Source organism: Ursus maritimus, unplaced genomic scaffold (assembly GCF_017311325.1).
Source record: "Ursus maritimus isolate PB19 unplaced genomic scaffold, ASM1731132v1 scaffold_30, whole genome shotgun sequence".
Taxonomy (NCBI): Eukaryota; Metazoa; Chordata; class Mammalia; order Carnivora; family Ursidae; genus Ursus; species Ursus maritimus.
In genome coordinates, this window is record NW_024425564.1 from 2,870,838 (window position 1) to 2,894,880 (window position 24,043).

Genomic DNA, 24,043 nt, shown 5'->3' on the forward strand with positions numbered 1-24,043 from the left:
CCTGGAGTCTCCTAAACTGTGTTCACCTGTTGGATTTGTCCCGTAGGCCTGCGGCATTACCGCCAATCGGATTTCCTTTCACCATCATCCTGGAGATTATGTTTACTCTTTCTTTATATCCCCTACTTTCTGTCTCTTTGGTCATCTTTCTTGGTTTACTGTAAAATGATTATTTTTTTGTTTTTTGTTTGTGGTTTTTGTTTTGTTTTGTTTTTGAGTATATACAACTTGTAGAAGCTTCCCAAGAAGGGGTGTGTGAGACTGGGAGGGTGCACCTTGCACGTCTGCTAATGTCTCTGTCCTACTTTCACACTCAGTTGGCCGCATGCAAAGTTTTAGGTTGAAAATAATTTTCCTTCAGAATGTTTGTCATTGCTCAATTATCTTCTAGTTCCCTAACTTGTTGCTGCTGAAGACCATTGCCATTCTGATTCTTGATCCGTGTACAAAACCTTTTCCCCTGTGAAAGTCTCTAGGATCGTTATTTCACAGTGCTATGCCTCACTTGGGTCTGTTTTTATCCATCATACTAAGGACTTGGTGTGCCCTTTTTTTTTTTTTTTTTAGTTTATTTATTTAAGCAATCTCTACACTCAACGTGGGGCTTGAACTCACAACCCCAAGATCAAGAGTCACACGCTCTTCCAACTGAACCAGCCAGGCGCCCCTGGTGTGTGCTTTCAATTTTGAAACTCTGGTTCTTTGGTTTTGATTCTTTCTTTGTTATTTGATTGGATGGTTGGTTGGTTGGGTTTTTCCTTTTCTTATATTTCCTTGGTTTCTATTACCTAGCTCTGAAATCTCATTCCTCAAGTATTAGACAGGTATTATCTTACCTCTCTCCTATTTTCTGTCATTTTCTTTTTACTTTATTTTCTGGGAGATTTCTTGACTAGTTATTATAAGCATTATTTTTTCTCATTTCTCCTGTTACATTTTTACTTTTCAAGAGTTCTTTGGTTCTCTGATTATCTCTCAGAGGATATAATTTATTATCCCATTTTTGACATTTTTTTCTTCCTATGTGATGTCTGTTGCCTTCTTTCTGCAGGAAAACATGGGGTTCAACATGCAGTTACATAGTCACTTGACTGCCCTGTTTTCAGAATGATACTCTCCACTCAGTTGTGTGGAGCATCCTCCAGAGACCCTATTTTACCCACTCCAGAGAAAACCTCCAAATGACCTGTCTGGCCAGGGAAGAAGCTGTTAGAGTGCATCATGCCCTGTGTTCTGGAGCCCTGTTTCTTTCAAAGATGTTGTTTTAAGATTTTATTTATTTATTTTAGAGAACTCACTAGAAAGTGCGAGGTGGGGGGAAGGGGAGGAGTGGAGGGAGAGGGACAAGCAGATTCTCCGTTGAGCATGGAGCCTGACCTGGGGCTCCATCTCAGGGTGGTGAGATCGTGATCTGAGCCAAAACGGAGTCAGATGCTTAACTGATTGAGCCACCCAGGCAGGTCCCCTTTAAAAGATGTTTAAAGCAGTGTTTCTGTGTTAAATCCTACCCTCACTTGCAGTGATACCTGATACTGCCAAACCCTGAGCGCTGAGGCAAGGAGTACTATGGTATACGTCCTCGTGCTTCTCAGCTTTCACCAGTGGCATATTCAGTTTTCCTGGATCCACTAAGATGTTTACCAGTGATCTGTTTTTCAACTTGCAAATTTTATTGCTCTAATTTCTTTGTCATTCATTCTCTGTCTTTGTCCGTTTATGCTTTAAAAATTAACACTAAGTTCTTACTAAGGTGGAGTTTTAGGAGTGAGTGGATGTGTGTGTTTGTGTCTGATCCACCTGCTGATTCTTGACCTCATTTATCATTTACAGCATCTTTTTAAGGCAGTAGTGAGGCACAAGGAGTAAAGACAACTCCCTTGAATAGCATATTCTTTGTTCTAAATATATCACTGAAAAGGAGGTCTGGACCCAATTCTAAAGTCCATGTGTGTGTGTGAAGGCTTTCCCACACCAAGCAATTCTTGGACACTAGTCTGAGAATTCAGCTCAATTCTGACATTTTTTACCTGGAGAAAAATGAGAGTCCACAGGTAAAGGGCTCAGTCCCACAAGACCTCTCTCCACTTCAGAGGCCAGTTGCAGGCCCAAGTTACCTTTGCTTCTGACCAACCAGCTCTAAATTGGAGGTTCCAACAACCCCCTCCAATTCAGGATGCCAATCACAAGTCCAGGTTGTTACCTGTACTTCTGACCAACTGGCTATAAATCAGAGATTCCCACAACCCTTTCCTTGGGTTTGATTGATTTGCTAGAATGGCTAACAAAGCTCAGAAAAACCTGTTTACTCACTACATTGCTGATTTATTACAAAGGATATTAAAGGGTACAAATCCATAGCCAGAGAAAGAGATACATAGGGTGAGGTCTCAAAGGAGCTTGTCCTCATGGAGCTTGGGGCCCTCCCCCATGGCATGTGGAAGCATTCTGGTTCCCCAGTGTGGAAGCTTCCCAAACCCCCTCCTTTTGCATTTTTTATGGAGGCTTCATTACATAGGCATAATTGATTAATTCACCGACCATTAGTGAGTATTCAATCTCTAGCCTTTCTTCCCCACCCCACCCCCCCACCCCCCGCCCAAAATCAGAGGGTGGGACTCTGTTCATGGTTAGTTAGTTCCTCTAGCAACCAGCGCCCATTCTTAGGTGCTTTCCAAAAGTCAGCTCATTAACATGAACTCAGTTGTGGTGGAAAGGGGCTTAAGAGTAAGATACCCATTTTACCTTTACAGCTCTGAAGTGTTTTCAGGAACTGAGGACATGAGACCATATATAACAAATATACTCCCTTTTGCTCTTACTGCTCCAGAAACTCCTGGGGCTTAGGGAGTTGTAGCCAAAAAGAGTGGTTAAAGACCAAATGTATAAGAGATGCATTTTGAATGACTTATACACCTGAATAGCTATATATGTCTTATAAATCATAGTATCATAATCACCCGCAGTACATTTCCACTTCAAACTCAGTATCTGAGCCCATTGTTTTCCTGCAAAACCACTTCCCTAAGTCTCTCACTCTCTGTTTTTGTCAGCAGACAGCTAACCCATTAGGCCTCGGCCACTGAGTTCCTTTTGGGTCTTCCTACTGTCTCCCACATGGAGCCGTTGAATTTTTAAATTCTGCTTATTCTGTCTTTGACTGTCCCTGGGTTTACTCTTCCCTCTATTTCTACGACCAGTGTTCAGATTTTCATTACCGGCCACCAACCAGAACATGACTGGAATGGTGTCCTCAGATGTCTTGTCAGTCTCGCTGCAGCACACTGTCCTGTGCTTTAACACACAGTGGTGCCAGGTGAAATGCAGACTCTCTCCTAGCAGTTAAACGCATGTGGCTCTAGCAGATGTCTCTCTGTGCTTTTACTGGTGATGCTCCCTCTACCAGGGTGTACAGGAGTTGCTCTTTTTGATCAGTCATTGGCCCTTTGGAGCTCTGGTCAAAACTGGTTTTCTACCTGAAGCGTTCTCTGCCTAGTATCTCCCCTCCACAAATGTTCTTCCTTGGGGTACCTGGCTGGTTCTTCCTTGGGGTGCCCGGCTGGCTCAGTTGGAGGAAGATGCAACTCTTGATCTTGGAGTCATGAGTTCTCTACATCACACTGGGTGTAGAGATTACTTAAATAAATAAAAAATGATCTTCCTAGGTTTTGAATTCCAGTAGGATTAGAAAATCATCTTGCGGGGCGCCTGGGTGGCGCAGTCGTTAAGCGTCTGCCTTCGGCTCAGGGCGTGATCCTGGCGTTCTGGGATTGAGTCCCACATCAGGCTCCTCCGCTATGAGCCTGCTTCTCCCTCTTCCACTCCCCCTGCTTGTGTTCCCTCTCTCGCTGGCTGTCTCTGTCAAATAAATAAATAAAATCTTTAAAAAAAAAAAAATCATCTTTCACACTTTTTTGTTACATGTTTTTTAATATTATCTGGATTTTGTTTTGTGTCTATAACTCATTTTAAGCTTTTTTCTGCAATATTTTTCATTATGGCCAACTTCAAACCTATACTAAAATAGAAGGGAACACGAAACCCTATGTCATTATACTAACATCGCCCAGCGATTATCAACTCATTGCCAGTCTGTTTTCATCTATACCCCCACTCTGCCACCCACTCCAGATTATTTTGAACTACATCCCTGGTATCTTATTTTCATTCCTAAATATGGCTTTCTGAAAGATGATTCTTTCAGGTAACCCTGACACCTGCTACACCTAAAAAGTTGACAGTTCACCAATATTGTTAACTATAGACAAATGACCAACCTAATTTTTGCTTGGGGTAATAGTTTTCCATTTCTTAAAAAGTGATTGTTATTCCCTAATCTGTGTATGTATATTAAGGTGAAACTTATATTTTGCAAAAATAATTTGGAGTGGATGGGGTATGAAAGCAAAGTACTGTTTGGAGCTAATAGCATCAAAATGATACTTTGAGGAAACTAGCTAAATGAAGACTGGTTTGAGGAAAACTTAAGAGATTTATTTTAATCTCCATTTTTTTCATGATTTGTTACTTTTTAGAATAAGTGAATTTTAATGTACTATTTCCTTCTCCATTTACTCAGCACAAACATTTCACTGAAGATATTCAAACAAGGCAGTACCGCTCCTTGGAAGTTCTGCTAGGATCCGGCTATAACACCCCGGCCGACATTTGGAGCACAGCGTGCATGGTAAGGGTTTCCCCTTGACCTTCACTTGTTAAACTTGCTATATGGTCGCTTTTATGTAATCTCAGTAGACCAGCAGATGTGCAAACACGAAAAGAAATTTTTTTGTGATGTACCACTAGCACTCTAAATCTTATGTCTGGAGAGGTAGGAATTCAAAGCTAGTTGAGAACATCTGGCATTCTGTGGCACCTGGGTAGCTCAGTCGGTTAAGTTTCCAACTCTTTGATTTGGGCTCAGGTCATAATCGCAGGGTCGTGAGATCGAGGCCCCACGTTGGGCTCCGTTCTGGGCGTGGAGCCTGCTTGAAATTTTCTGTCTCAAAAACTAAAACATCTAGCATTCCATTTTCTGATGCCAAATTGCTGTTGGTTGAAGGCACCAAACGTTTCTCAGTGTGGGGGTCGGCAGAGGGGATTAAACAACCACTTCTGAGTAGGAGATTACCAGCGCCCGTGCCCTTGCGGCCCTGATCTGTTTTCAGATTAGGGAAACGCCTGGAAACTACGTCATTCTGTATAGTCTGACAGTTCCTCAGACACCTTTGCACCTCAAAAGATGTGAAAGCCCAGTCTTCCAAAGAGTCTTAAATTGCTGCTTTGTCCCCGTCAAACAAGTATTCAAGTAGTCAGATCTGGTTGATATTGAATGGTTTCCCACAAGTAGCCTTTGTCGGAATGTATTATATTGTTTCCTGAAATGGAGTGTACTCTTCAACTTGTAATTGTGTGTTTCTTTACTTGTTTCTGTTCCACAAGGTTGTAAGTGCCATGCTGACAGGAACCATGTCTGTTAGTGTAGCTAAGTGTCTGGTTCAGGGCCTGGCTCATTCTGAGTGGGTGCTTACAGTGCGAGTCCGAAGCTAACTACCCAGAGTTACGGCAGACTTCATGGGTTAAGGACATAGTTTTCCAGAAGCCCCTTCCCTTCAGACACCAGCTGCAAGCTCTGGAGTCCACAAACCACCTGCATTTCTGACCTACTGGCTACAAATTGGGAGGTTCCATTACCCTTTCAGATTCAGTAACTTATTAGAATGACTCACAGAGGGGCGCCTGGATTTCTCAGTCATTAAGCGTCTGCCTTCAGCCCAGGGCATGATCCCAGGGTCCTGAGATCGAGCCCCGCATCGCGCTCTCTGCTCTGCTGGGAGCCTGCTTCTTCCTCTCCCACTCCCCCTGCTTGTGTTCCCTCTCTCACTGACTATCTCTCTCTTTCTGTCAAATAATAAATAAAATCTTTAAAAAAAAAAAAAAAAAGTGACTCACAGAACTTGGGAAAGTGTTAAACTGCTATTGCAGTTTTGTCATAAAAGGCTACATATTAGAACCAGTCAGATGAAAACATGCATGGGGTGAGGCCTAAGGGGTCGCAAAGGTGAAGCTTCTGTGTCTTTAGGACGTATCACTGTCCCAGCACATTAGTGTGTACCACCAGCCAGGGAAGTTCACATGGGCTTCAGGTACCCTGGTTTTTATTGAGGTTTCATCACTTAGGTGTGATTGATAGAATGAATGTTGATCATGTGGTTGAACTCAATCTCCAGTCCCCTTTCCTTCCCTGGAGATTAGGATAACACCGGCTCATAGCCTCAGTCCTAACACAGCAGTTGGGTCTTGTCCAATCAGGGGGCATATCCATCCCTCTTCTTAAAACTGTCTAGGAACCTACCATGAGTCACCTCATTGGTTTAATGATTAGAGGGTAGGGGGACAACGTGAATGATAAAAGTCATCATCACTTGGAAATGCCAAGCTTTTAGAGGCTTCCTCTCAGGAAACAGGAACAAAGACCAAACAAATTCTTTGTTATATAGCAGTACTTAATAAATTTTGGTGGGCCATCAAATGAGTAAACTAAACCAGAAACCTATTAAACTGTCATTAACCTATTAACCTGAATAATTAACATTATTCATAGTCAACTTTGGGCAAAACTTGAGGAGCTACAAACTAGAAGCCCCATTTTAGGTCATAGATTTCTTGAGACCCACATTCCTTAAAAACTTTGTTTTCCAGAGGTAATAGAGTTAAAACCATGTTTTTAATACGGCATGACCTAGGAAATCATTGTGTTTTGGCATATCAGTGGTCTGTTAAGATGGTGGACTGTGTGAAATGCAAGGTTTGGCACTGTGTGCACAAGATGAAAGAACATTGGAGTAAAATCTCACTTCTTTCTTGCCATACCTTAAAGCTTTGTATTTTGAGGAATTTGATTTGCTAAAGAAAATAAGTGATAAGAGATACCACCAAGTACAAAATATAACTAGTTTATAGATGACATCTGATTTATTATGATGTTGTTCTTAGTAGTGGGTTAATTGGGGGGGGGAGTAGGTCCTGCTTGCTAATTAGTATATTAATACTAAGGCAAAAAGATAAAAGAGGAATTAACCTTGCCCCCTGTTTGGACCAGCTCACATGTAGGAATTTTCTTGACTAAGGGAGGGAAAGCACTTATCTAACAAGAGACAATATCATGAAAACTTGAACCCCCTTTGTTCCCTTCAGTTTCTCTTATTTTGCTAATAGATGTAGAAATGTTGCTTTCCATTTAGCCATAACCAGAAAGTAAAATAAATCCTGTAATATCAGAAGTGTCTGGAAAGATGGATCATTCTGCATCCAATGCAATTAACTGATGGAAAGATTGGAGCCATTTCTGAGAGAGAAAGAGATTGCCTGCCACCTTAGTGATTGAGACTACAAGTTAGAGGGCAGTTATAAGAAGGGAGTGTTCTTTCTTTCACTTCATAATACAAGGTTTCTTTTCTTTCACTTCTTAATACACTTCTTTCACTTCATAATACAAGGTTTGCCTATGTCTTTTCATGACTTGGTAGCTCTTTTGCATTTTTAGCACTAAATAAGACTGCACCGTCTGAATATATACCAGCACACCGGGATTTCATAACTGATGTTGCTTCTGGTTGTCAGCATGACCTTGACTGTCACAGAACAGGCTCTTTGGTCAGTGTGAGACCAGCACAGGAGTGGCAGTCAGGAACCCTGGATTTCAGGATGGGCTTTCTTGCCTGTCAGTTTTGGTTACAGGTTTCTCATCTATAAAGGGAAGGGTGTTCAACTAAAGTGTTTTGTTTGTAACTAGAGCTTCTCTAGTTTTCACTTCTGACATTGTGATTATTTGGTTTGTGTTTTTCTGCTGTTATCTTATTTACAGAATTGTAACTACTAGCAACTACCATATGTTCCAAAAAATAAAGTTCTCTCAGAGAGCTTGAGGTAACTAGTTATAAGTATCTAGGTAAAAAAATTTAGAAAATATTAAAATCTTAGAAATTTTTGGGGGGTGTCTGGGTGGTTCAGTTGTTAAACGTCTGCCTTCGGCTCAGGGCACGATCGCAGGGTCCTGGGATCGAGCCCCGCATCGGGCTCCCTGCTCTGCTGGGAGCCTGCTTCTTCCTCTCCCACTCCCCCTGGTTGTGTTCCCTCTCTCGCTGGCTGTCTCTCTCTCCGTCAAATAAATAAAATCTTCTAAAAAAAAATTCTTTATTTCTTTGAATTTTAATTTCAGTATTTTTACCAAACTCCCACTATGAGGCTTTGAGAAAATACTGGTTTCAGAAGAGATTAACAAGTTGATGAATGAGCATCACAGTTTGTTTCTGTTCTGCGTTGGGACTATAAGCCTCAAGACAGTTAGAGGGTAGAACGAGTATCCGTTTCAGTTTCATACTGAACTGCTAGAATATAAAACCAGCTAGCTATGCCTGGGGGCTAGTGCCCAGTTCAGGTTATGTAGTTTTGAGAACAGCTGTCCTCTCATGAAACTGCAGAAGCCGACTCTGGCAAGCCACTGAGACCTAAACCTAGGACTGAATTAGAGACTGTGCTCCAGAATCCACCCCACAGTTCCTGAAATTGTCTAGACTGTTGACTTAGTCAAAACCGGCACTTGACTTACAACTGTACTTTTATACCAATATGGTCCTTTATAAAATTGCTGTTACAGTACTCTTTTTAGCCCATTTTTTAATCAGTGAAAATATAGCCCTGTCACTCAGATGCTGTCTTTCCATAATGTTCAGCATGTGTTCTAAAGGAAATCACTTTTTCATACTTCTTAACACTGTTTACAAGAGGTTTTCGTGTGGAAGACATGTGCCTTTCTTTTCCTGGTGGGTGAATGCCAAACCTGCCAGTTACATAAAACACAAATGGCTCTTCACTGCATTTTCACTTCATCTTTTTCTAATTTTTCTATAGACCTAGGAAATGGGGATTCTACTGGAACAGTTTAGGGAGTACTTCCCAAAGCAAAACTTAAAAATGTACTTTTTGCCAAATAATTAAGAGTCATAGGTAGAGAGATGTCTGAGTTTTTTGGTTTGCTTTTGTGTACAGAATCTTAATTTCTTTAAACCATGTGAAATTATAACGTAAGAAAATAAGACCTGCTCTTCTCACGAATAATTTAATAACTTAGAATCACCTTAATATCCACGTGTGGGCCTCTCTAAGCAAAAAGAGAAATTCAAGAGAGCTGAATTGCTGATAGGGGGATGGGATGGCAGAATCCATACGTTGATGTTAACAGTTTTTGCTGTTTTCATGCTCCATTTTACTAAGAAACAGGCGTGGAAGGAAAACTCCTTAGGAATAATCTCAGACATTTATTTAAATGATCATCTGCAGCTTTTTCAAAGAAGAAAAAAATTACTTCATATTGATCCAAATAGTTAGCAGTAAGCTTCCCAAAGCTGCCTTTTTGTTTTGTTTTAATGCTTCCATATGCTCCTCTTTTCTTAGGCCTTTGAACTGGCCACAGGCGACTATTTGTTTGAACCTCATTCAGGGGAAGAGTACACTCGAGATGAAGGTGAGTCTCCCGAGCGAGGATCCGTGCGTGGCCAGCACGGTTTGTTAGTACTGAAGAGTGTAGTCTCTTCAGTGTGCTAAGAATATGTAAATCCCAGAAAAGACAGAAATATAGGATGTTTTATATTAAGTATTAGATACACTAGGTATTTTATAATAGCTATTAAAGAACTATATGAGGATTAGAGAAAAGGCCACAGTTGGTTAAACTAAAACTTGTATTTGCCAGGTGATTTCTGCTAAAACATCTAGTTATCTTCCTTTCTGTATAAATCAGTGATTCATTCTTTACCCACTTTGAATTTACTGTTCATCAACTTGTTACTCAGTTATGCCTGCAACCTCATTTGGAAGTCAGTAATTTTATATGCCAACATACTACGTGAGTGGTGTTTGTGAATGCAGACACTGTATCCTATTTGTCTATATAAATTCTACAATATTTAGCGGGGGTTTTTTTTGTTTTGTTTTTTTGTTTTTTGTTTGTTTGTTTGTTTGTTTTTCCCTTTTTAAAAATGAAAGCCAGGGGCGCCTGGGTGGCTCAGTCGTTGAGTGTCTGCCTTTGGCTCAGGGCGTGATCCCAGAGTCCTGGGATCGAGCCCCACATCAGGCTCCTCCGCTGGGAGCCTGCTTCTCCCTCTCCCACTCCCCCGCCTGTGTTCTCTCTCTCGCTGGCTGTCTCTCCGTCAAATAAATAAATAAAATCTTTTTAAAAAGAAAAAAAATGAAAGCCATACTTTTTTCTTTGTAAATGATACTAACATTTAGAATTCCATTTTAAAACAATGTTAGTGGGTCACCTGGGTGGCTCAGTCTGCTAAGCATCTGCCTTCAGCTCAGGTCATGATCTCAGGGTCCTGGGATCAAGCCTTGCATCGGGCTCCCTGCTCGGCAGGGAGTCTGCTTCTCCTTCTGCCTGCCATTCCCCCTGCTTGTGTTCTCTTACTCTCTCTCTCTCTCTGTCTCTGTCTCTCGGATAAATTTTTAAATCTTTAAAAAAATAAAATAATATAAAACAGTGTTATTGACTTACATTTTGTAATAGCTGATGGGAAAGGCCCAAGCTGTCAGTTGCTCCATCTGAGAGGCTGTGAAAGCACACAACTGAATATGTGATTTTTTTTTTAATCATGGTGGTGTCCAAATAACTTAGATAATAATGTGAATGAAAGAACTATTTAAGAAATGTTTTACCTTATTTATTATACAGTTTCAGAAGGTTTTGTTTTTAGGATTAATGGGGATTACTTTGAGAGCACTAGCAATGTACCCTCCCAGTGTGGAAAATATGTCCTTTATTTTCTGTGCTTTCCTCACTTCATAGGGAGATCAGGCTTTGTGCTCTGTAGAACCAAGAATGCTCTCCATTTCTTAAACCGTGGTCCCTTGGGATATTAATAGGCAATGTTAGCGGGGCCTGCTGATACTGCTAACACAAACTGTTGGGGAAAAGTGACACTAATTCCAATCACCAAATGCCTATTTTAGTGGGTACAGTTTGGACGTATTTTCTATATATAAGCCCTTTTAAGAATATACTGTAATTACTATCTATGTACATACTTAATTTTCCCTAATCTCTGTTTTTTCTTCCGGTTATGAGTTTGGGGCTTTGGACTTTTTTAGAAATGCCCTACTATATCTGTTTGAGCAAATAATTGATTTTTTTCTCTTTACTTTCCTAGACTCCCTGTAAATAGTGTGTGGTACAGAACACATATCGCAGCTGAATTATACTCTGTAGGGTCTTACACTACCAAACCTGAAAATTGAAATGTGTATAAAAAGTCCCAAGTATGGGGCAAGGGAGAACTGTCTGTTCTAGATATTTAGATCCAAATTTATTTCCTCCCATACCAGTCAGTACTAATAGTCCTTAAACGAAACGTCAAACTACTGCAGTTTGACCCATAAGAGCAGGAAAAAACCAAACCCTTATCCCCCAGCCAGTATATGCATAGTTTGTTATAAGTCATGGTAGAGCTGGGGCCTACCCACGAAGCATATTTTCTGATGTTTTTGATGTTCTACAGCCCTAAGTCTTGGAATAATACTTGATAATTTTGCCTATCGGGTATATCAGTCCTGTGATTAATTGATAAGCCAGAGATAGACCACTGGAATCCAATGTAAAGTAACACATTCAAGAGAAGAAGATTCCTTACCGTAAGATAAACTGTAGTTTCATTTATACAAAGACAATTATTTGCAGGTTTTGCCTAAAATGGGCAGAAATTTCTTGGCGGCTAAGTCTTGTTAGCAAACCATAAATTCAGTCAAAACTGCCAGAAGGTTGTAGTGACCTAATGAATGTAAAGCTGTTTTTACATGATAGCACTGCGTCCTTTACTTGAGAAACAGGACCTGAGACCTTCACAAATTCCTAGTGGTGTCTCTGGCGTATTGTTACTCCCCTGTAAGGTAATAGTATCGGAAAGGTTATAGTCATCCCTTTTGACCTTAATGATTCTATAACTACAGGATTAAAGTCCTTTATAAAGCACATTTGTGGCTCACAGCCATCACTTTTTAAAATTTCTTCCTCCTCTTAGTTGCTGTCAACTGCAGAGTAAGAAGGTGGTAGAGTTGCCTGTAAATGTGGCTGCTGGCTGGTCGCAGGCTCCCTGGCTGGTGCACACTTCCCTGGCAGCGCTCACAGTCCGTATTCATGCTGTGACAGTTGCAAGGCACTGCTATGATACGGACATCTTTTAGTGACCTACAGAAGTCAAGTAGTTATACTTCAAAATGTCTGTGCCACTTTCTACTTTAAAAGTGTGATTTATTTTAAAACAAACACACAGCTCTGAACTACACATGATAAGGTGTGGGTCCATTTTGAGTCCTTGCTCCTGTTAGCCCTATACCTTCAAGTAGGCCATTTATTCTTTCTGAAGAGGGTTCTGTTTTCTCATAATTAAAATGGGGTATCTATTAATTTTGACCTGTTTTTCGGGGTGATTGTAAAAACTCAATCATATATGAATGCTTTAATTGTCATGAACTTTGTTAAATAAAGTGATATTATTACTACTTGAAGCCCAGAGAAGTATCATAAATAAGTAACAGTGTTTAAAGCATATTGGTACAGTTTTTTACCTTATCTAAAAACCCACCTGAACCTAGATGTGTAGACAAAATAGAAATAAAGATACAGATAAGCCTCCAAACTCTAGAGTGGGACTTGCCAGCTGCTCTCAGGTGACCAACCACCTGAAATAATTCTTGACCTTCCCAGTCTCCCCTGGAGTATCCTTGGTTATATTTGTAGTTACTCTTAAACAGCTAGGCCTGAAAAAGCTATTCATAAAAAAAAACCTCTTCTACAGCTTGTCCTTGATCCTGTTCTTCTTACCCTTCTATTTTAGACCACATTGCGCACATTATAGAGCTGATAGGCAGAATTCCAAGACGCTTTGCCCTCAGTGGGAAATATTCACAGGACTTCTTCAATCGCAGAGGTAGTATTATTAACATGAGTTTTCATCTAGGCCCCAGGGATACAACTTCAGGAAGCAGAGCATTCACACCAAGATTGTTTTTAGTTATCTCTCAAGTCCCACTGGAGTGGGCGCCTGACTTTTTTATGCTTTTCTGGATTCTCCATTAGATGGATAGAGTCCTCTTCCTATTCAGGACAGAAAGCAAGGCTGAAATGCTTTACAAAGAGGTGTGCATGCTACTCTTTCTGCCATTGTCTAGAACTGCATTTGTTACTCCTGTTATGTATGTCTTTTTTTTCCCCCTCTCCTGAAATGTTTGAAACATACAGATCACATTGCATTGATCATAGAACTTCTGGGGAAGGTGCCTCGCAAGCTCATTGTGGCAGGAAAATATTCCAAGGAATTTTTCACCAAAAAAGGTAAAATAAATGTGTTTGTTCCCAGACATTAAGGGGGCAAAGTCTTTAAAAATGAGGAGGTGAGTACAGCCGGGTACATGTTCCCAACACCTACAGAAGAATGGTCCTGCCTTGGATGCCGAGCTGTAACAGCAGGGAGGTGAAATAGTGCAGCCAAGAGCAGGGACTAGAGCCTCACTGTCTGGATTCAAATCCCAGCTGCTACCCAACCGCAGTCTGCTGATTTCTAAATGGGGATTTTAAGCGTTTACTTCACACTAAATAAGTTAACTGTGTCTATAGTACCTGGCACCTAATTGGTTGATTACTCCTACTGTAGTACTTCTGAAAAATGGGCAGATTTTTGCTAGCATTTGATCTAAGAACTGCCTCTAACAAAGGGCAAGTAGTTCAGTTTAAGCTTCCTAAGGACAGGACTACATCTCACTCATCTTGTAGCGCAGTGACACCTAATATGGTCACTTCAGCACATCAGTCCTACAAATTAACTTCACCCTTTGCAGTTTTATAAGTTTGTTATCACCGATTGGTGAAAGAAACAAAGATAATACTCTCACCTGAAATTTTTGACTCGATTATATATGTTGGCATAGTTTGTGTATTTCTTATGCATCCCAATAAAATTTAAAAGCTGAAGTTTGAAGACCTGACCTAGGAGGGACTAGAAAACTGGCCATTTTTCCCTGTTTGCCACAGTTCCCTTTTTCCTCATGACCTCTACACTTGACAGCAAGCATCCTCAGAAACATTTCTTAATGTTTCTTTTTGAGAGGAGAATCATGAAGTGCTTCTTAAGAGTTCCTCCTTGTGCTGACCAGTTAATGGCATGTGTGCATGTGTATACCGAGTGGCTAATAATCAGGCACTTGCTGCCTACAGAAAGAGACTTCAAATAAGTGTTGTATAAGTAAAAATGGTTAGGTCAAAGAAGCAAGAATTAGAACGACATTTCAGAATAGTAAAAAGCGTTGATGGAGCTGTATCTGAAAGCTGTGTGGGGTCTGTTGTTTTAGTCTTGTTGCTTGTATACAGGTCTGACATGGTGTTAGCTCCTTATTTTTTAATTACTGCTTTATTTGGAAGCAACATTTACTAGACTATTAAGCCAAAAAATCAAATTGTTCTTGGTATGTGATGATAAACTGTCTTTGAACACCGTATGAGACCATGTTGCACATATCGGCATTTCATAGTCATTTTAGTGAACACCTTGTTCCTGCTAGGCCTACCCAATTTGGGACAAAGTATCCTGGAATGGTGGAGCAAACAAGTTAAGATTTTAGGCCCTCACGGAAAATGGGGACACTTCCAAGGAATGTGTTAAAGAAGAGCTTTGTGAATAGAAAGGGATTAGATTCTGATGGCAAAATTTGATTCTTTATAGAGCACCTGGATTAGTTCCTGGATTTCCACAAAAGGATCTTGTCACTTGTCAATGTCGGTCAGTTTCTTTTGTATTATCTTTACCATAGGTGACCTGAAACACATCACGAAACTGAAACCCTGGGGCCTTTTTGAGGTTCTAGTGGAGAAGTACGAGTGGTCTCAGGAAGAGGCAGCTGGCTTCACGGATTTCTTACTGCCCATGTTGGAGCTGATACCCGAGAAGAGAGCCACTGCCGCCGATTGTCTCCGGCACCCTTGGCTCAACTCCTAAGCCCCAGCCCTGCACTGCAGCAGAGACCACATGCTGACCCTCGCCCCTCCCTGCCAAGCATTTCCCTCTTCCCTTTTCAGGGTGAAGCTCTTCCTTCAAGGGTTTCCTAGGTTTTTTGTTGTTTGTTTTTCTTTTCTTTTTCTTTTCTTTTTTTTTTTTAATCCAACATGTTCATTTGGGTTTGCTTGCTTGACCCTGCATAGATCCCCCACAGCCATTGGGCATCCTAGGTGAATTTGGCCTTGATTGGGCTCTGCCAAAGACTAATAGACTAAAACGTGAAACAGCCTCTCACCCTGTACCCTTGTCTTTCCATTAAAACACCCTTTAAATTATAAGCATCCTTTTTAAAAAGAGCTGTGAAGATGACGAGCTCATCCTTTTATTCATTGACTCTAAGAGTCAAATTTTCTAGTGCATCTCCTGTTGCCAGCATAAGGATGAGAAGGGGAAAGGGTGTTACTTCTGTGTACAGCAGAGACATTAAACTTCCTGTATCCAGGCTGCATCATCTTCCTGGATTGTTTCTGTTCTCTATGTTCACATTTTGTCCCGTGACTTTGAAGCTACTATCTTTTTAAATGAGCTGTACTGACACCAAATTTGGATACCATTTTATCACTGTTCAAAGCACTATCGAATTCCTTTCATCCTCCCATAACTCTAAGATCCTTGGATCTTTGGTCTGATTTTTGGTGGAAACAGACATGGAACCATTGACTAGTGATTTCTTCAGAACCAGGTGTTCTGCAAAAACAGTCCTTTCCTGTGTGTCTTCTGTCACCCTAACTGCAGAGTTACTTTGATTGGCTATTTTGGGTTTTGTTGTTTTAATCCCTGGCTGGCACTTTACTCATTGCACTTGAGTTTACTGCCCCATAACTAAAGAATTGAGGCTGACTCCAGAAAGGAGATCTGGGTTTCAGAGATTTCCCATCTAAGAAGAAAATGTCCTAGAATTCCCGGTTCTTTTCCAGTCAGTCCCCTACTTTTATTTACAGCTTTTTCTTTACCTTGTCCAAAATTTAACCTTGAAGCGTTTTTCCTCTGTGGCTTTGCCCTTCTCATTTTCTCAGAGGCTTCAGGTCTTAAATGAAATCCCAGCATAAAAGAGCCAAGGCCAAGGGGAAGGGTGGGGGGATGGCAATTTGGGTTTTGTTTTTGTTTCGTGGGTTTTTTTGTTTTGTTTTGGGTTTTTTTTTTTTTTTTTTTTTTTTTTGGTTGTTTTAAGGTTAGCCATTCTCTGCTGCTATTTCTTTGTATAATGGAAGTTTTAAACTGCAATTTTGAGATAATTGAGATGTCCTTGAGGCTTTTTTTTTTTTTTTTTTTTTTTAATGAGAAAAGTCTTTGTGAATCTTACTTTAGAATGGGCCTCTCCTAGACTTGCCCTAGACATTACATATTCCTTGGGTCATATTGAAAAGCAAAAGAGGGGCAGGTTTGGGGTCACAGCCACTTGTTCACACGGACCAAGTGGGCCTTGGGGATTACAGCATTCTGCGGAGGCGGCTCCTGGACTGGTCTACAGAAAGCCGAGGAAGTGCGACTTGCAAAGCTGCCGATGAGACTTTCAGGTAGCCGACTCTCTGTGTGGGAGATTGGAGTCCAGATTCTGCCATTTTTCCACCAACAACAGCAAAGGAAAAAGTGGTGCAATCATGCGATCCATTTAACCCATAAACAGAACCTTGAGTAACCATGGCCAGCCATTCATCGGATCCTTGATTGGGTAGTCCTGAAATCAGACATGTTCCTGTAGAAAGAATTTTAAGTGAGGCTGTCTATGCACCTATCAAGAATAAAGAAAATAGATTGTATCCAACAACGGCAGGGAAAATCCTTCGGCAATTCTAATCCACTTTGGCTTTTCAGCGATATATATATCTAAAGCAATAGCAGACTAGAACTGAATTCTTGTCTACACTGTAAAATACCAGTTGCGCAATTACAGGAATTCTGGTGACGATATTAAAGTGAAATAACCAAAACACAAAAAGAAGGCCCTATTTTAACAACTGATGTCAGAAGAAATTTTAGTAAGAGAGAACCTATATAACTTCTTTCTGGAAATGTTTTCCCACCAAATAAGGGCTTTTCCCCCTATCATTTAAGGAGCCAGATGAATTAGAAGCCGTAGAAAGAGGCAGCTATAGAATTTGATCTTCCAAGTACCCCCTGTACCTTTATCGAACTTAATCATAATACTGTCAAATTGCCACGATCTCACTAAAGGATTTCTATCGCTGTCAGTTACAACCCCCGATGCATTTTTATTCTTTCTACTGGGTGCATTGTCTGTTTTCTTTATAAATGCAGTACAATAAACAAATTATTTAATAACCTATATGTTTCCAGAGCATTTCTGTACCTTTGTTGCCCAAGTTGGTCTGACCCAGGCTTCAGGATGGAGGGAAGAATTGTTGAATATGCTTTTTTGAACGTCAATATGCAGTGAAGCTGGCTGGCTGGAACACACGCACCACTTTATGACATTGGTAGCTTTGCTTCTGTCTTTTAGATTGAGGGTAGGTGAGATTAACAAAGTACATTTTGGAAAATCTTAGGAAAGTCATTACTCCCTATATCCAGTAGTATTTTCCCAGAATATTTGTGGTATGTCTTTTATCACTCCCCCCCTCAGATTACAATCACAGTCACAGTAGATGCAAAATGCCAGAGATTTGTGAACTCTGCCTAAAGCACTGGCATGACAAGCCCTCTTGTGCACAGGCTTTCATAGATTTGTCTGATTCATTCCTTAGGATAAATTCTTCGAAATGGAATGGCTGGGCCAGAGAGTAAGCACATTTTCATGGCTTGTAGTAGAAGTCAGGTAACTTATGTGGAGAGGAGTTGGGCTGTTTTGCTGTGACCAGCAGCATTTGAATGGGCCTGTTACGATCACACTCGTTTTATCCCCGGTAGCCAGTTTGCCAAAAAACAAGAGCGCCTTGTTTTAATTTGCATATTGGGTGACTAGTGAAGTCAGAAAATCGTTTCATGGGTTTTGTTGGCCATTTGTATTTTTTGGTTATTTGCTACATTGCCAGCTTTCTTTTTGTGTGCTTCCCTATTTATTTGGTAAGGATTTGTTCTGTATTAAAGATAATGCGTTTTTGTCATTTTTCCATCATACACTTCCAGTTTTTAATTTGCCTTTCATTTTTATTTGTGTTTTTTAGTTTTTTTGTTTTAAGATTTTTATTTATTTATTTGACAGAGAGACAGCCAGCGAGAGAGGGAACACAAGCAGGGGGAGTGGGAGAGGAAGAAGCAGGCTCCCAGCAGAACCGGGAGCCTGATGTGGGGCTTGATCCCAGAACCCTGGGATCATGCCCTGAGCCGAAGGCAGACGCTTAACGACTGCGCCACCCAGGCGCCCCTATTTGTGTTTTTTAGTGTTATTCATAGAAAGTCCTTCCCCAACCCTGAGCTACATAAATCCTTCTAGTTAATTTAATTGCGACATAATTAAGGCATACGTAGTGTGTTCATATTGTGGTGTTGACCAGGAGAGAATGTAACACATTTAAAAAAGAACCCGGAGGCTCTGGGTGGCTCAGTCGGTTAAGCGTCTGCCTTCAACTCATGTCATGATCCCAGGGTCCTGGGGTCGAGTCCCACATTGAGCTCCCTGCTCAGCGGGGGGTCTTCTTCTCCCTCTCCCTCTGCCTGCCACTCCCCTTGCTTGTGCTCTCTCCCTCTCTCTTTCTGTCAAATAAATCTTTAAACCAAAAATCTTTAAAAATTAAACTGGAATTCATCAGACCAGTGTGTTCACCAGACTGACCAGTTTAGGCAGTCTCTCTAAGCTTTATGTTAAATGTATGGACCTAGAACTCGGAAGGTTTTGGAAAACTTAAGTGCTGTCCTAGGAGAGCTTGTATCTAATAAGAATCAGCAAACTGGGGTTCGAGTTAATCCCCCACCCCCTAGGGCCCCTACTTTTCACTCTTCATTTGCCCTGAGTGTCCACGGGGGAACCATTTGCCTGCTCCAGAGAGGCCCAGGTTACAAATGAACTTTATTACTGCCCATTCTTTTATTTTTGAAGACTGTAGTCTTCCAGTTTGCCCTTACGAGGGAAGAGATTTGCTGTTAGATTACTATATCACAGAACTGATGATTTATTGATAGTAGAGTCAAAATTATATTTACTCCAGGGGCCCCTGGGTGGCTCAGTCAGTTAAGCATCTGCCTTCGGCTCAGGTCATGATCTCAGGGTCCTGGGATTGAGCCCCACGTTGGGCTCCCTGCTCAGCAGGGAGCCTGCTTCTCCCTCTCCCTCTGCCACTTCCCCTGTTTGTGCTCTTTCAATTTCTGTCAAATAAATACATAAAATTGTTTTTAAAAATTATATTTACTCCAAAAATAAGGCCTAATGACACCAGAGAAGCTTGAATAGTCCTTTGTGTTTTGCCCACCAATTTGGCGCCTTTGGCAAGGCGTTGGTAACTACTGGATCGCTTGCAGTCTTCAGTATATGAAGATTAAATATATATAACTTTTATATATATGAGCCTTGAGACCTGAGGAGGAAGCTTGTTTTTATGTCACTAAAGTCAGGGGGCGGGGGGCTGGTTGGTTGGTTGGTTTAAGATTCTATTGATTTTATGAGCACAAGCAGGCAGAAGGAGAGGGAGAAGCAGGCTCCCCTCTGAGCAGAGAGCCTGATTCAGGGCTTAATCCCAGGACTCTGGGATCATGACCTGAGCCGAAAGCAGACCCCTAAAGGGCTGAGCCAGCCGGGTGCCCCTAAAGTCTTGTTTTTAAAAATTGGAATTTAGAAACTACGTGTATGATACACATTTGTCTTTAAGTCACTGCGCAAATATTAATCCACACGAAGTCCTTGTGGTATCAGATATCCTAGTTAAAAAGCCAGAAAATGTGAGATCATTTTAAGTGTTTGGAAGTTTTAATTAAGTTTACGTTAGTATATAGTTGTGTTGCCAGTTGTGCCATTCCTTATGAGGGAGGAGGCTTTTTTATCGTCGTCTTTGGTCCTTAATTCCGATCCAGTTTCTGCGCACCTGAACGCAGTAGCAAGCCTTGCCCTCCAGCCGACAGAACTGGACTGTTGCAGCACGCCAGCTGCCCGCGGCTGGGCTGTGCTAGGAGCTGTGCCTTCAGACGCCCTGGTCGCTTTGGAGTTCGTGGACACAGCGGAAGGCGCCGTTGGTGTGGGCAATTAGTGGACCCTTGAGTCATCTTGAGGTTACATGAGTTTTGAGGGTTAGGGCCCTTGTTTGATCCTCAGGAAAAAGGACCCCAATGATTCCCAGCTGATACTAACACACTTGTATAATCCCCTCATCTTTTTTTTTTTAAGATTATTTTTTTGTCAGAGACAGAGCACAAGCAGGGGGAGAAAGAGAAGCAGGCTCCCTGCTGAGCAGGGAGCCCGATGTGGGGCCTGACCCCAGGACCTGGAGATCATGATCTGAGCCACCCAGGCGCCCCTATAATACCCTCATCTTGAATGTGGGCCGGACTTGGTGACTGTTCTAACAGATTAAGGCAAAAGTGACGGGTGTTACTTCGAGGTTGGGTCACAAAGGGCTGTGGCTGCTGTCTTCTGTGCCCCCTCTCGCTCTGTCTTGGAATTCTGGGGAAGTGAGCTGCCATGTGAGTCGCCTTACGGGGAGGCCCGCAGCCCAACGGCCTGTGAGAAACTGCATCGTGCAGACACCACTGAGCTTGAAGGCAGACCCGACACATGGATTGCAGCCCTGTGAGAAACTTCGAGGAGGAGACACCTAACTCAGCCTTGCCAGACCCCTAACCCACAAAAACTGAAACACTTTAAGCCACTGAGTTCTGTGGGAATGTGTTATGCGTACAGCATAGGTAACTGATACAGGGATGTGAGGCAATGAAAGCATTTAAAGTCTCCTTCCCAGTCACCTGTCAGATACAAATGACTAACCCTCTCTTGACTGTAGCTGCTCAGGCCTAGTCAGCGTTGGTAAAGCGTAGGCATCGCAACCATCCCAACAGCCTGGCCCAAGGCAAAGGCAAGCCAGAAGGGAGAAAGGAATAAGCCAGAAGGAAAAGCCAGAAGGGAGAAAGGAATAAGCCAGAAGGAAAAGCCAGAAGGGAGAAAGGAATAAGGCGGCCTGGTTAGAAGAGTGCTGATTTTATTGATTTTCTACATACTTTCAAAGATGAGATTCCCGCCTTTAGGAATTTATGTCAAAGTAAAACCACCTGAGTTACTAGAGGGGAACCTAAATCAATACAGTGATTGGAGAGGCTGAATTCTGCGTTTCTTAAAGATGAAGCAAAAGGTCATCTGGGTCATCCGACTCAGGCAGATTTGCAGATCCTTCCCCCAGCACCGGGTCGTTGGTAAACCGACTCCGAGTGCTCTGGTGAAATGTGCTGTTCCTGGCAAAAGCAAGGTGCAGGCTGTCGGCAGATGCACCCTAAGTCCCCCAGAAGCTTCTGTGGACCACTATAGTTACTATTTTAGCCAGAGAGCTTTAGAAGGTAGACTTCTAGGAAAGTTAACTTCCTATAAAAAGTAAAATTATGAGACGTAAACAAATATAACTGGAAGAGGCACTAAGCTACAGAATTAGCTGGATTCTGTCATTCATCAGGTTTGCATAAAGTAAGTGCCTGACTGAAATAATTTTATCAACACAAGAAAATATTAATGTGATTATTAAGTCCCATCCCAGTAGTTCCCATTACCAACGACAGGACAGGGTTGGGGTACTCATTCCACTCTCTGGCAGGTTGTCAAGGCATTGGTTAAAAAGCATGTCCTACGGGGCCCCTGGCTGGCTCAGTCGGTACAGCACAGGACTCTCGCCTAGGTTGTGAGTGCAAACCCCATGCTGGGGGTAGAGTTTACTTCAAAGAGAAAAAAAAAAAAAAAGCATCCCTTCCAGCCCAGGAATGAGAAACCTACTGTTGGCTGTGTCGGTGCGTGCTCCTGGATCAAGTAACAAGATCCAATACAGTTTCGTTCAGCGTTTCCCTCCTCTCCTCTCGACCGGCACCCACTTTCTCTCTTCACAGAGTGAATGCACAAGACCAGGAAAAAACACCCGTTCGTCGGGTTTATCCGCTGCGATGATCCACGAAACCCGGTTTCTATGCACCATCCCCAGGCAGGGAATGGCCTAAAGACCCTGTTTCTGTCTGGCGTTGGCTACAAGGAGGTATTACCAAAATCCAGTTCCCGTCTGCAGGCAAAAGATGCACCATTTAAAGGGCCAAATAGAAAGTTGTTGTTTTTGCAAGAAATGTAATCCATAACAAACTGCTGGGCGTAAGTAACAAATTTCTCAAGCCGGTGGCCAGTTCTTATTGGGTCAGGGTGGGCACTAAGGGAATGTAATGTTGGGGTCCAAAGGAGAGGAAGTCAGTTTTAGTCTCCTAAGTTTTCAGATCTTGTGTTCACCCAGTCTTTATAGGACTTCCTGATGGATTCAGGGTCTGGTGGCCCGTCCATTCCTTACCCACCCCGATCATCAACAAGAAAAAGTGTGAGCAAGGAGAAACAAAGGACCCCCAAACCTCCCCCCTAGCAACCACCTCTTCCTCAGCTGCCGTTTCAGAGCTGGGTGCCAGTTTCTAGGGTGCCTGCAAACGAACGTTTCCTCAGGCAGGCAGGCTGCGGGAGACTCAGACCTGGAGCCCCGAGACGTGGACTCATGTAGTCCGCTCACTGTACAGAGGAGAGGCCTCCAGAGGGTAAAGTGATCGCTGGGGCCCGTCAGGAGAGTACCGCCCACGTCTCTCTGAATATCTTTGATGTGGGTCACTGCAGTTCTTCCTCTGAAAGCCTTTTGTATAAGGAGGCCCTGTCTCAATGTCGGGTCCTAATCCTAGAGTGAAAGGCTTCAGAACATCAGGTCTGCAGTAGCCAGGGACAGGGAAGCATGGAAGGAACAAGTTTTTATCTCTGAAGAATTCGATTCCTTAATTTTCCGTTGTCAGAGAAACAGATGACCTGTGGTATTAAAAAAAAAAATTGCAAGAGTATAAAATTTGACATTTTTAAAAAGCCAATCAGAACAAAACAACTTCCCCATGTGTGTTCACATACGCTCTCACAGTTTGCTACTCCAAGTGCGACCATTAGGAGAAGCAGGTTAGAAGCAGTGTTTATGGCCCCACTCTACCTGTATCAGCCTACATTTTAATAAGATCCCCAGGTGGATAGTATGCATATTTGAGTTTGAGAATCATCTAGTAAGTATGGGGGGGCAGTGCGAATTTATAATTATTCAGAAAAATGTATCTATCTGGTCAAATATTGGAAGGTACTTTGCAAAAATTAAAATAGTTGAAATGGAGATAATCCCTCCTCCCCACACAAAGTCCCTGGCCCACCGGGGGTCCTCAGTGAACGGCAGCATTTGGAAGGTGATACTATGATGGGCTTCTATTTTTTTCTTTTTAAGTGTTCCTTACTATTCTTGCCAAATCGCGTTTTGGAAACTTAAAAGACAATAAGGAAATTGATACGTTGTGCTTCCTTTCCAACCAGACATTGAAACAGGTTATATCATATTTTTCTTTTTGCCTCGGCTATCAGGAAGCAGAAAGCTAAATTTAATACTCAATACAGTATTTCTATTAGCCTAGCTTTCTGGAATATTTGTTTTCCTCTCCATGACTTTTATTTTTTTATTTTATTAAGTTTTCTACTATGTTTCTTGCAAATCACTTAAAATCTTTCTGAAAATAAAGGCCCCAATTAGAAGGCCGACTTGTAAACAGTCTGTTCTTGTTTGCCAGGCTCCAGAAAAAGATGAGTTTAGGAAACCACCTGCCTGTTTTAAATTATTTCTTCCTGTTCTTTTTCTCCTTCTCAAGACAGAAGTAGAACTAGAGGGTCTCCGATGCTGGCCAGCTCCTGCCAGAGTCCTTGCTCCTCTCCCCAGGCCCTACCGCAGCCCCTACAGCCCAGCCCCCCACCAGCCCTGCAGCCTGATGAGTCAATAAGGAAACAGGGAGGCCACAGCCCTTCCAAAGGC

At 42.0% G+C, this 24,043-nt stretch overlaps 1 protein-coding gene across 1 annotated transcript in view; it reads left to right on the top strand.

The window, feature by feature from the left end:
- The window catches only part of SRPK1 (SRSF protein kinase 1), an 80,665-nt gene extending 63,276 nt beyond the window's left edge, over window positions 1–17,389 (top strand). Inside the window, 4 exon segments of the mRNA XM_040644701.1 lie at window positions 4,577–4,684; window positions 9,454–9,523; window positions 13,295–13,387; window positions 14,860–17,389. Of these exon segments, the coding sequence (XP_040500635.1) occupies window positions 4,577–4,684; window positions 9,454–9,523; window positions 13,295–13,387; window positions 14,860–15,044 (456 nt within the window). The 3' untranslated portion in view covers window positions 15,045–17,389.
- Window positions 17,390–24,043: the final 6,654 nt, after the last annotated feature.